The 13,137-nt window shown below is 33.1% G+C and overlaps 1 protein-coding gene across 2 annotated transcripts; it reads left to right on the forward strand.

The window, feature by feature from the left end:
- The first annotated feature begins 4,252 nt into the window (after positions 1–4,252).
- Positions 4,253–10,968, forward strand: LOC126725796 (uncharacterized). 2 transcript variants are annotated; one of them, XM_050430730.1, is made up of 4 exons: positions 4,253–4,420; positions 5,331–6,463; positions 8,218–8,888; positions 9,752–10,968. In XM_050430730.1, the coding sequence occupies exons 2-4, from the start codon at positions 5,361–5,363 to the stop codon at positions 10,771–10,773; spliced, it is 2,796 nt and encodes a 931-aa protein (XP_050286687.1). In that variant the 5' UTR covers positions 4,253–4,420; positions 5,331–5,360; the 3' UTR covers positions 10,774–10,968. The 2 variants fall into 2 exon arrangements, with proteins under 2 accessions (XP_050286687.1, XP_050286679.1); XM_050430722.1 differs by lacking the exon at positions 4,253–4,420 and adding an exon at positions 4,947–5,224.
- The last annotated feature ends 2,169 nt before the right edge of the window (positions 10,969–13,137 follow it).

Consider the following 13,137-nt stretch of genomic DNA (forward strand, 5'->3'; position numbering starts at 1 on the left):
TGCTATAAACACCAAATTTTTTAACACGCACATACTCTCATATCTATATAAGTTATGAGAGTTGACATAAAGTTCATTAACACAAATCTAAAGTTTTGACTCAAATTATTCAAACAAACACATACAAGTAGAAATATGAAGTTATTAATGAGTTATTAACACAAGTCTACAAATTATTCACAAGGCAACTTATCACTGCAAGTGGTTTTCCCTGGACATTTCGAATTATCAGTACTCCCACTACAATAAAATGTTTTTTGGGTGACAAAAGTTTTCATCACTAAAAGTTCAATTTTTCATCCCTTAGAACTCTGATGGTTCCCAAGTTTGGGAAATACAAAAACTGTATAGACAACACAACCTAATTGTAAAAATCACGTATTGTACCATATAATATACATACATACAAACATACATATATGACTGAACTTATAATAGTACTTACACACACAAATTGGATTTCAAATTAAGCGAAAATTTAAAATTTATTAATTGGAGTAATTTAAGAAAAATAAATAGTATGTATTTTTGTGTATTACTTCTCTTTGAAGTATGATAAGTAAATTGAAGAGATATATATTCACAATATATTAACGAGTTTTTCCTAATTCCGAAACAAATTTACTATCACAATTTCTCACAAAATTATTTTAAGCCAACATAAGTATGCAAATAAATTGAATAATTATAAAAGATATAATCTTACATATATAGCCTTTGTCTAATTAAGTCCCAATTCTTTTCATTCAAATCTGTAATATAATGGTACATTGTTCTATATATTTACGTTTTTGTTTTCTCTTTTTTTTTTCTTTTTTTTTTTTTTTTTGCAAAATTATTAATACATCTTTCGAAAAATATTGAGCTGAATTTTATTTCTATATATTCAATTCAGTATGTATAAGATGTTTCTATATAAAAAAAATCCTGCATAATATATTCTCAAAAGATTTTTTTTTTTTAGCTATCTTATTTAAGATGCACTTTTGCCACAGCCTTTGGTTTCATGTTTACATTACATCGTAGACTAATGAGCCCACCATATGTGAATCCTTTTGAAAGTTGCCATATGGAATATGGATACTTGATTGGGAAAAAAATAGTAAAAATAAAATAATAAAAATTGGAGAGTCAATGCTCAAGATAATTTACATTTATTTTTAATTCAAAAAAAATAAAAGAATTAATTTTAAATGGTATCTAACTTATTTACCGTAAGGTTCGTAACGGTACCCTCTCTGAGATGTCAAATGCATAAAAATAATCTGCATTATCCTAAACCCAAAAGTTGCTAGTTTTTCCTTGCCTTATATTATGGGTGCAGACTCCAGATACCTTTCTCTACTTGGAAAGGAAGTAACCAATTACCTTGTTGTTAGATTACCACTTAAAATAAACTATAATGAATTTTGGATGAAACAAATGTCTTTTGCCACTTAACATGAGTTCTTTACTGTTATAACTTTGATTAAGTGTTTAAATTTATCATTTTATATTAGTTTCAATTTTAAGAGTAATATGACTTATCATATATATATATATATATATATGTGTGTATGTGGGGGGGGGGGGGGGGGGTGGTGGTGGATGTATCTAAGCAGGTGGTCTTAAATTTAAACTTTGTCTTCATTTTATTTTTCATTTGAAAAGTAAGAAAATCTCACATGTTCAATTTTACTTATTATAAAAAGGAATCTAAATTCCGGTGTGAAATTGAGTGTTAGAATATTGATCAAGAAGTTCAACTTTTCTAACAAGGATATCCAAGGATCAAATCTCTCATCCATAATTAACGTATGAAAAATAAAAATAAAAAGAATTTTTTTAGAAGAAAAATAAAAAATATATATTGATTAAGTTCATAAATTTGGCATTTATTAGTTGTTAAACTTGGGCACATTGATAATTTATAATTCATGTTAGATGATTATTCCCATGAAAATAAATCTAAGGTAAAGTGTCGCGTGGGGTGGCTCATTTTTGTATTTAAAATTTGGAAGTTGACTTGTCGTAAGTAATTTTTAAAATACAGTAAAAAGTAAAAGATTCCACTATCCATACCGTAAATAAGCACTATTGAGCACCTTTGTAAAGTTGTAATAATAAGGATAATATGAAATTATCTCCTCTATTTGATAATATAAAGATTTATAAAAATTATTTATGTGTATTATTTAAATAAATCATATGATTCATTAAAAAAGTCATGTAATTAAAATTACACATAAACGATCTTTAATCGCTGCATAGTAAATTGAAGGAAGATAGTTTTAAAATGGTTAAAAAAAAAATTTCCTTTCAATAATAAAAGAGCTATAAATACAAATTTTTTCATTGAATTTTTCAAACTCTTCTCATGCATGTTATGTACATCTTATTCTACCAAATAAAACACAAAGAAGAAGGAGATGAGGAAGTATAAAAAAATCGGTGATATTTTTCACACTCATGGTAATTTTATTTTCATGAAATGCATTTTTAAAAGATTACATTTTATATCTCTACTTAAAATATCTCTCTCTCTCTCTCTCTCTCTCTCTCTCTCTCTCTCAATTTGATCTCCTTTGAATTTATTTTTATTTTTATTGATTTTACTTCGAAGCTGTTGTTTAGTTAAAATGGGAGCAACATGCAAAGATCATAACAAATAAGATATTTTATTAGTAATTAACCCCCGTGATCATTAGAATTATTACAAAATAAGAAACTTTATTAGTATTTTTAGCTAGAGCCTAATAAATACACATTGTAACATTTACTACTCATGTAAATTGTACACATTGTAACATTTACTACTCATGTAAGTTGTACACATTGTAACATTTACTACTCATGTAAATTATACACATTGTAACATTTATTTAGTCTATAATGTAAATCTTATTTGAATATTACACTGTAAACTAATTTCTTAAATTTAATCAACTAATGTGTACATGGTTTATGTCGCATCATCAATAACCTGTAAATGTCATTATTATAACGTGCACATCATAATTAGATCCACAAAGATTTATTAGAAAAACTAACTAAAGTTTGACTTGTTACCCACCTATATCCAAGAGCTTTTTTTTTTTAGAAGATATATCCCAGAGCTTAGTTGTTCAAATGGAAAGTGTACGGACAAATTGATATATATATATATATATATATTAAAGTTTCTGAATGTGATATTTGTAAAAATAAATAAATCAATCAAAATCAAAACTCTTGCAACTCAAGAGCACTTTTGTGTTTTCAACAAAAACATTTAGAATTTAAATCTTCCTTCTTTTAACTATCAACTTATCACACAAAAACTTTTTCTTCTTTTTTTTTTTTGGGTAAAATAACTCCGAAAAAAAATTTGTAAAATTATTCACTTTTTTTTTTTTTTGAAAGATAAAATTATTCACTTAATTTCTTAAAATTTCCTTTAATTTTTATTTATAACCGAACACCTTTTTCTTTAGGATCATTTAATTTTTCCTTCTAATTCCTGCTCCTTTTCTATAACCTTTCACAATTTTTAAGTACGAGTAACGTTATAAAGTATAAACACAATAATTTTTATAGTATTTTTGGCAATATTTTATTATGATTTGATAGCTACAATAGAGGATTTGAACCCTGAAAAATTTAAGTTAACACATTTTTAATTTTTATTGACTCTCACCTGAGTCTATTAGTGACATCATTTTATTTAATAACTTATCACCTCAATTATTGTAAAATTTCCTGTGAAATATTTTGGGTAAATGTTCGCGTAAACATAGACGTTAGGACTCGGGATTTTAGAGGGGACACCCTGCACAGTAACTTTCTTCAAAATCCAGTTCTTAATTAGCAGAGATATCCTAGATTTTATCAATCAATAATTATGTCAAAAGACATGTTTTTCTCAGTATTCTTCTCTCTCAGCTTCTGCTAACTCTAATGGAAACTCGCCTGTAAAATAAAGACTTGACCAATTGATAAACAACAAAAAGAAAAGAAAGTTTTTTGGTTATCTCATTCCATTTTTCTTGAACAAGCTACCAAACCCAGTTGAATTATCCCCTTCCGAGAGCAAATTCAACCCACGGCCTTTCTTGATCTCAACCGCATAAGTTTGGGGGAATTCCATATCACCAGTGTTTTTTGCTGTAATGTTCCTACATATTTCCATGCAAAAAAGTCAAACTTTGCCAACATAACTTTTTTTTTTTCATTAATTTGCGGTGTATTTAATTATTTATAAGGCTTTTATACTCAATCTTTATACCCAATGCTTTCCTTTCCTTCTCCACAACTCTACGCGGCCTCTCATTCAATTCATTGATACGTACTAATAGTGATATAGTGGTGGTGTGAATTTGAGGTTTAGCTTTAGCTTGATTTGCTGAAGAAGAAAAGGACTTCCGCTTATTTGGTTGGTTTCATTAACGTTATGAACAAGATAGTGAGTATGACTTCCCATTGTATAATCTGCTTGTTTGTTTATTACCCAAAAAAAAAAAATCTGTTTGTTTGCTTGTTATATTTTTAAGTCTATAATTGCATCTTGGTTTGTTGGACTTTCCCTAGAGGATGATCTTGTTCTAGGGAATTGGGTTTGACAAAGTTAAATACATGTAAATTTTACTCTTACAATGTTTTCGTTTACATGATTTATGGGGATTTTTTTTTTTCCGCTTACATGATTTATGGGGAATTGGGTTTTAGAGTAGTGGAAAAGAAGTAGATTATGGAATGTATATAAAAACAAAAAAAAAATTTAGAAGTTTTTGTGAAATTTATAGAGTTAAAATGTGGGGTGGTGCCAAAAACGCAGGGTTAGCCCTTTTGTGCGGCAACAAAGCCGGCTTTTTAATGGTGTCTTGAGGTTGAAATGTATGAGCAAGAAGTGAGTGTAACGCGTTAATAACATTTTCTCAAATATTAAAACTCACAACTCTTTATTATAAGCGTTTAGCCCATGTGACCTTCGATGCCACTTCTCATGGGGTGCCATGCTTCCCCTAGACCTTTTTGTTAAACTTTTCAACTTTATGCATATAAAGCCATTGGATCCATTGCTCTTCAAAAACTCACTAATGCCACTACCAACTTCTTATTCACAACCCCATTTGGTCTCTTCTCTTCCAATTTCATAAGGTGGAGTCAAACTCTTGGAGATATCAGTCATAATTTGATTGATGTATATAGATTTCTCTCTTCACAACCATATATAACTGCTTTTGCTGATCTGGGTTGTCGGTTTTTGGTCAGTGTCAACTTCAACTGCTACACAAATTTTTATGTTTCAGTTCAGGTTCTGTGTTCTGTGTTTGGCTGTTTCTGACTGAGATATATTTGCTTTGCATTTGTAGGTCTGCCAATCTCTCTAATCTTGTTTAATTATGGGTTTCTTTCGAAGTCAGTCGTCGAGAAGTGGGGATTACTTGGAAGGAATGCTTAGTGATTATGTTGGTGGAAAGACCAAGTTGAAAGCTCAAAAGAGCACCTCAGCTCGACTTGTCACGGCGCTTACTTGTCTCCAATTTGCCTTTGCAGTGTATGCAACATTCCTATTGTATTACATGAGTCCTACAATAGATTTGCGGACCAAACCAGACTTTACGTGGGCTACACGAATCGCTCAACAATGGAAGCAATTCATAATCACACCCCATGTTCTTAGGCACTACCAGGAACCCTCTTCTCTCATTGGATCCGAAATCCAGCCAATTACTCCATCTTTAGTATGTGAGCATGAGAAAATAGATTTCATGCAGAAGAAGTCTAATGACGCCCAGATGATCAAGTTTAAAACAGAGCTTTACAATGAGGTATTGGACTTCCAAAGCAAAAACTTTGGTACTGAAACTCTGGCTCAGCTATTGGCAATGAAGTCTAAGTGGGACTTGCGAGGTCCAAACAAGCCAAAAGTCACAGTGATATTAAACCATTTCAAAAGGAAAACTCTCTGTGCCCAGCTTGATTCATTGCTTGAACAGACCCTTCCTTTCCACCACGTTTGGGTTCTTTCATTTGGGAGCCCAAATGAACTCTCTTTGAAAAGAATTGTAGATAGCTATAATGATTCAAGAATAAGCTTCATAAGTTCAAGCTATGATTTCAAGTACTATGGGAGGTTCCAAATGGCTTTACAAACAGAAGCAGATCTTGTATATATCCTTGATGATGACATGATTCCTGGTAGGAAAATGTTACAGATTTTGTCACATGTAGCCGGGACTGACAAGTATAAGAATGCGGTTTTGGGCAGTATAGGACGGATTTTGCCATTTAGGCAGAAGGATTTTACGTTTCCAAGCTATCGAAAATTTAGGTCTAAGGAGGCAGGACTTTATTTGCCTGACCCTGCTTATGATATCACAATTGATAAAATTGTGCAGGTGGATTTTCTTTCCAGCTCTTGGTTCCTGTCTGCAGAGCTTGTCAAGACACTTTTCATCGAGACACCCTTCACCTTTGCAACTGGCGAAGATCTGCACCTTAGGTATGTATACTATCATTGAAATCCTTCAATATTTTTGGTTTTTATTCACATTTGAATAGAAGTGCAAGTTTATATTATATAAATTTAGGTTATATTACTAATTGGTATCCTCAACTATTCGACAAATCTCAATTTTGTTCAACTACTGTTTATGTCGATATCATTCTCTAAATTTTCAAGATGAAGATAATTTTATCCTTGAGTTTCCTTTCGATTAAAATCTTGGCGGAATCATTTGAAAGTTGCCTTAATTAAAATAGTTATAAATGTGTTTAAAAGTTAAGGAATGAAGCTGACATAATTATTAATTAAGGGACTAAATTGAACTTTATCCAATAACTAAATATAAAAGATCAAATTAATAATTTAACCTATATTTATAAATAAGTTTTTGAAACCAAATCATCACTAGTGGAAATATGACATGATTAGTGCTAGCTAGGAAGAGTTTTTTTTTTTTTTTTTTGGTAAATATTCTAGGAAGAGTCAATAGACTGTAAGTCTCTACCAATGGATTGTTAATGGATTTACCAAACTTAGTAGTTTAAGTAGTATTTATAAAGGAATACTGTTTCTGATCTCATTTCTCTAATATCAATAAGGTCATAACAGATTAGAATTTATATTGGGCTGCTCACCTGTGCAATAATATATGTACATATTAGTCATCATCTGAAGAAATAACTGGGACCATCAAACCAATTTTGTGAGTCTCAAGGCTCAACTAGTTGATTATCATGTCTAGGGATTAATAATATACAAGGCCATTTATCACGTTAGATCGATTATACTCTTTTATATGATCTTGACTAGGCCACAGGCCACTAACTTGATTTAGGTATATAAAGTTGACGATCGACTCAGGAAGCATTTGAAATTTTGAAGTACTATTATTGGAAGTAGTCCAATTTTTATTTTATGCACTTAGTATTGTATTATAGATAGGAATCTTCGTACCTATACCTTCTTTTATTAATAACATGGTCAACTTCTCTGTTTTAACATTATTATAGTACAGGAATAGAAAAAGAAACTCAGAAAATATAGTCCATTTTTAAGATGAGTATTCTCTAGAATCTTTACCCTGCCACCTTTGCTAATATTTATCTATCTACTAATTTGTCTCATCTAGATTTTTTTTCTTAATTTAAAAAAAATTAGGGTCTAGATGAGACACGAAATGCTCAATTTGCTGGATGAAGCAAAAACTTTATTAGAAATCTCAGTTTCCTTTTTGAGATTCTCTGAAGCACTAGCTCAATATTATTAAAGTTGGTTTGGTACTGGTATGAAGTCCAGGGCTATACCTGTATACCAGAGTGCACCATGTAATGATATAATGCAATGTACACTAATAATAAAGGTTGTTACCATTGAATTTAGAGGTGAGGCCTATCTTGTTTTAACCTGATATTATAACAGTATAAAACATAGTTAATCTACATAGTTAAACTAAAGCTTGAACATAATTCAGTAGAAGAAAACAATAGAATGAAATTTATATATGGCTGTCAAATTTTGAGTCATTATTCATGTAATGCACGTCCCTTTGAATACTACTCTTGAAAATCATGAAAATTGTCCATAGTGCTACACTATATTGCACCTTGTCCATGTTGTCATCTTGAAAATTGTCATATTTCCATGGCTTTCAAAATATTGTGACAGCATTTAGGACCATTCACATGTTCTACTGGTGTTTCTATTATATGAATGAGCTTCTAATGTTCAAAATTTCCCACAAAAACATGCAGTTATCAACTTCAGAAGTACAGAAACGCTGGCTCGTTTGTTCTTCCAGTTGACCCAAAGGACAAGGAAACATGGGGTGATAGTGAACATAGACTTGCCTATGTGTCTGAAACCACTGTAATCTTCAAAGACATTGTTCAAGTTCGGGATGAGCAATGGTGGAAAGCACTCTCTACTGGTTATATCACTCAATGGGCTGCAATGCATCCTCAAAAAATCGATGCACTTTTCTATGCCCACTCAGTTGATGAGGTTAAAGTGCTCGCGCCCCTACTTGAAAAGTTCAGGTCCACTGTTGGCAAAAAGGCCTACATTGCTGTCTCTGGAGGCGATTTCTGCCCTTGTGAGGATGCTACAACTGCTCTCAAGTGGCCTAAGTTAGTATGCAAAGAGAGAAGGTTTAAGATATTTGATCTGGCAATAGGATCTCTATCAGGAATATCGAATTCGGAGGTGCCAGTGGTACAAGCATTGTACTCCAGCATGAAAGGTTTGATCAAAATTCACAATCCCAGCGTGGTGATCACAGTGGCTGACATTGATCCTCATGTGAGGAAGGCTTTAAAGATGGCAACAGAAACAAATTCCAATGGCACAACACTGGTTCTTTTACCAAGACCCTCCATATCAAAGGTTCTTTGGATGGCTGATCTACGATCAACTGCATTGCCAAGTAAGAATGCTAGCTTTCTGTTCTTCATTGCTATTTTCAATTGTGGTAACTGAACCCCAGAATAAACATAAGATAGTCTAAACTTAGCCCTCAAAAGCATGAATACAAGTTGATCTTCATAGTACTTGAGTCCTCTAATTTGGTGAACTTTTGAGAGTAAAGGAATTTATCAAGTTCTTAAACATGGATTCCCTCTACCTATATGATAACAAAGCATGAAACTTTCCCTTGTTAGAATTGAAAGAAGACAAGCACGTATCTCTAGGACCAACTTTCACATTGTAAACTATATCTTCATAACCAAAATAGTTATTAGTCATGGTTGTGCTTGCTACTAGAGTTAAGAAAAGGAGTGTCGTCTTTTTGCTTTCATCCTCACATAACGTGTATTTTTTTTTTTTTTTGTATAGGTATATAACGTGTATATTAATTACATGAAGAATTAATCATATCAAACAGGACCAACTTAGTTGTTTTTTAGTGGAGTTGTGGTGTGCCTTTATGTTAGACCCCATTTTCCTCTCCTTTGTGTGTGTGTGTGTGTTTGTTTCTCAAAAAAAAAAAAACTTAGCTGTTTGGGTCATGTCCACTAATGTGCAACCCAATTGGCCAAGTTTGGCCAAATTCCAACTAGAATATTCAATTTCTATGTTACACATGTACAAGTGTTGATACAGTTGTCAAACCTGGCGAGGCACTAGTGTCCAATTTAGTATTATCTAAGTTAGAATTATTATGAATTTTACGTAAGTTTTACATATTTATGTTTCACCAATCATAAAAAAAAATAAAAATGTATATACCTCTATTGATTCTGTTTTTCTGTTAGTCAATCATCTAAGCAATCAATTGGTGAAATGCAGATTGGAACAAGATGCGGGTTTCTGTGAACATTATCACCCAAAACCGTGTTCATTCATTAACAAGGCTTCTCAAATCTCTCAGCAATGCCTACTATCTTGGGGATGAGATCCCTATCAGCTTCAACATGGACAGTAAAGTGGATGAGGCAACAATTAAACTTGTAAACTCATTCGAGTGGCCTCATGGCCCCAAAACCCTCAGAAGAAGAATCATTCAAGGAGGACTCATTCGAGCAGTCAGTGAGAGTTGGTACCCATCATCAGATGATGATTTTGGCCTCCTACTTGAAGACGATATCGAAGTCTCCCCTTACTACTATCTATGGATCAAATATGCCCTCTTAGCATACCACTATGACCCTCAAGTGTCTCTTCCAGAGCTCACCTCTCTCTCCCTTTACACGCCTAGGCTTGTTGAGGTAGTGAAAGAAAGGCCTAAATGGAATCCAACAGAGTTTTTCAAGCACATACATCCAAACACACCTTATCTCCACCAGTTACCTTGTAGTTGGGGTGCAGTTTTCTTTCCCAAGCTTTGGAGAGAGTTCTATGTGTACATGAACATGAGGTTCACTGAGGATGCAAAGTCAAACCCAGTTCAAATTCCAAAGTCTAGAACAAATGGGTGGCAAGCTTCATGGAAAAAGTTTCTCATTGACATGATGTACCTTAGAGGCTATGTAAGCCTTTATCCAAACTTTCCAAAGCAATCAAGCTTCTCAACTAACCATATGGAACCAGGGGCTCATATTAGTGCAAAAGACAACGTTGTTAAGCATGACAAGTCAGACTTTGAGGTTCCATTGTTAAAGGTCGATTTTCGGACATTGTTACCAGGTGGGAAATTGCCTCCGGCTTCAAGGTTGCCATCATTGAACCTCTTCAACCAGCCAGTTTCTCTAAAGGGACTCAAGTCAGCTGGGGCCAAGTTGGGCCAAGATGTACTTAGATGTAACAATGTCTCAGAGATAGTAGCTGTTGATCACGTAACAGGTCTGCCAATGCGCTGTGCAAAATTCTGATTTTTTTTTTTAATTTGTTTGTTATCAATTTATTCTTTCTTTGTTCTCTTTTAAGAAATAATTCTGGGAATATATTTTTCTTAAACTTCAAGGGGGGAGGGGATACTGATTGGTGAGGAATCCAAATTATTTTACTCTTTGTGATGCAGCCAAAAGTGGCTTGCTCAAGCTCTTAGTAAAAAGCTCCTTATACAACTCTTTGTGTCTGTGTTTGTGTGTCTTTGTTCCTTTCCAAATTAAATCAACGTTTGTAATTAAATTTTTCTCTATTTGTCAATATCACACGAATCAGTTCTGTTTTTTGATAAGCCACCACTAGAAGTAATTCGCAAAATGCTGCAAGTATCAAGGAATTCAATCTTTTCAAGAGGAAATTAATGTATGTTAACTTGAATCCAAGTTCATATTAAATAAACATAATGCTTAAAGGTATGAGATAAGAAAAAGAGTTCTTAACTTTATTAGTGTGGGTGTGTTACCCCTAATGTGACGTTCAACCGCTCACTACATGATGTTTAACATTAAGCAAGGCATTTTGTAGAAGTCTTGAAAATATTGTACGGGGTATTTAATAGTATTCTCCTAAAGTCTTGATACTTTTTGGAATTCCCAATGAAGATATTTTAGGAACTAAATTTTTCCTCTCCCAACTATCAAATTATAAAAAATATAAACAATAAAATCATTCAATAGTTAAACCTAAGGGTTTAAGCGTAACTCTTGACACAGCGGTGAAACTCAAGCTCTTAGTGGCAACCTCAGACACTTGACAATGCATCCAAATATCCAAGCACTCAACAGTAAGATTAGGCACACATAGTGGTCACCCAAGTACCAGCGATAAGCTTAGGCACTTAGTAGTAAACCCAAGTACTAAAAACAAACCTGGGTGCTCTGTTTTGTTGAGGGAACATGAAGGACCACTATAAAAATGTTCGAAGGAATCGAACATGAAGGACCAAAATAATAATTTTGAAACTTAAATGGACAAAATAAAAACAACTCCAAACTTTAGAGGGTCAAAAATATGTACTTTAGTTATATATTTATTACATTAAATTAGGGCTTTTCGATTCCTTAATGGTTTAACCAAATTGATTAGTATAATATGTAATTGTCACATCAATTCAATTAGTATTTTGTCAAATGTGTAATATCTCATGTACCATTTAATTTCAGTAATAATTTGACCAAATTTATTAATATAATATGTGATTGTCAAATCTAACTAGTACCACCAAGGCCTTGATTGAGCTATTATCGTAAGTACAATACATTCGTTTAGTTTTGTAATACCACGAATACCATCGGGGCTATCATCATGAACACAACACATTTGTTGAAACCCCACTACTCAAACCACCCTACTTCCATCAAGTATCATACGAAGCGATACAACTACTCTTGCCACCAAGCCACACTCTCACAATGGTGTCTTTGCACTCCATTTTCACATTTAATGGAGTATATGGGTGATATTTCTCAGGCCAAAATTTTAATATCTTATATAATATATGCATTCAATTTTGTACCAAGTGTCATTCCAATTGTCCTATCAAAAAAAAAAAAAAAATGTCCTATTACTTGATACCAAGTGTCTATCTATATATAACTTTGACAACAACGAAAACAAAATCAAACCAAAAGGAGAAAATATATTTAAGAACAAATTCAACTAATAATTTTTTTTTTTTTTTTTGAAATGTGCTTCTAATACAATTGAAATTAATTCTTAAAATATTAAAAAATGTAATTAGTAATAATTTTTAAAAAATATTTGTGGGGACCGGCCTAGAATAATAGGTTGACTAGGCCCTGGGCTCGTTCGAGGACCAGTCCGTCCGATGAGACATCGTGCCCCAGAATCCTTATTTAGACCCACTGGGGTAAAGAGAATATGTCCGAGGAGGAATTTCTCCTCGGACACTGCAAAATCCAGATCGAAGGTGCGTCCCAGCCACTGTAGTCCATTCCCCGAATACGCAAAAAGGAAGGAGACCCAAAATATCTCAGCAAATGCTGCCACCACCACATTAAATGTATCACAACTACTCTCCTGGCCGCATTAATGAAGAGAAGACCCCTGAACAGTGCTACCTTGGCCACTGCAACTCACAAAGAATTGATAAGGGTGTCTGATGGGACATGTGCTCAAGTGGGGGTTTGGATGATCAACAAGTGTAAAGCCCAGATGATAGGAGAGGGCCTATATAATATGTAAAAGTCCCCCAAGAGAGAGGGACGGGAGACGGAGAAAAAGAGAGGAGAGAACACTGTAGAGAAATTTTATTTGCATGAATCTGTGCCCATTAATCAAGTCTGAGACCTGATCATTTGAGAATGATCTCTCTTCACTGTTATCTC

This window comes from Quercus robur, chromosome 1 (assembly GCF_932294415.1).
Source record: "Quercus robur chromosome 1, dhQueRobu3.1, whole genome shotgun sequence".
Classification (NCBI taxonomy): Eukaryota; Viridiplantae; Streptophyta; class Magnoliopsida; order Fagales; family Fagaceae; genus Quercus; species Quercus robur.

What these genes read in the sequence shown, in the direction of transcription:
- LOC126725796 (XM_050430730.1), top strand. Translation starts at nt 5,361, where the DNA reads ATGGGTTTCTTTCGAAGTCAGTCGTCGAGAAGTGGGGATTACTTGGAA. An exon ending in GGCGAAGATCTGCACCTTAG is followed by an intron (nt 6,464 to 8,217) that starts GTATGTATACTA and finishes AAAAACATGCAG; the next exon opens with TTATCAACTTCAGAAGTACA. An exon ending in ACGATCAACTGCATTGCCAA is followed by an intron (nt 8,889 to 9,751) that starts GTAAGAATGCTA and finishes GGTGAAATGCAG; the next exon opens with ATTGGAACAAGATGCGGGTT.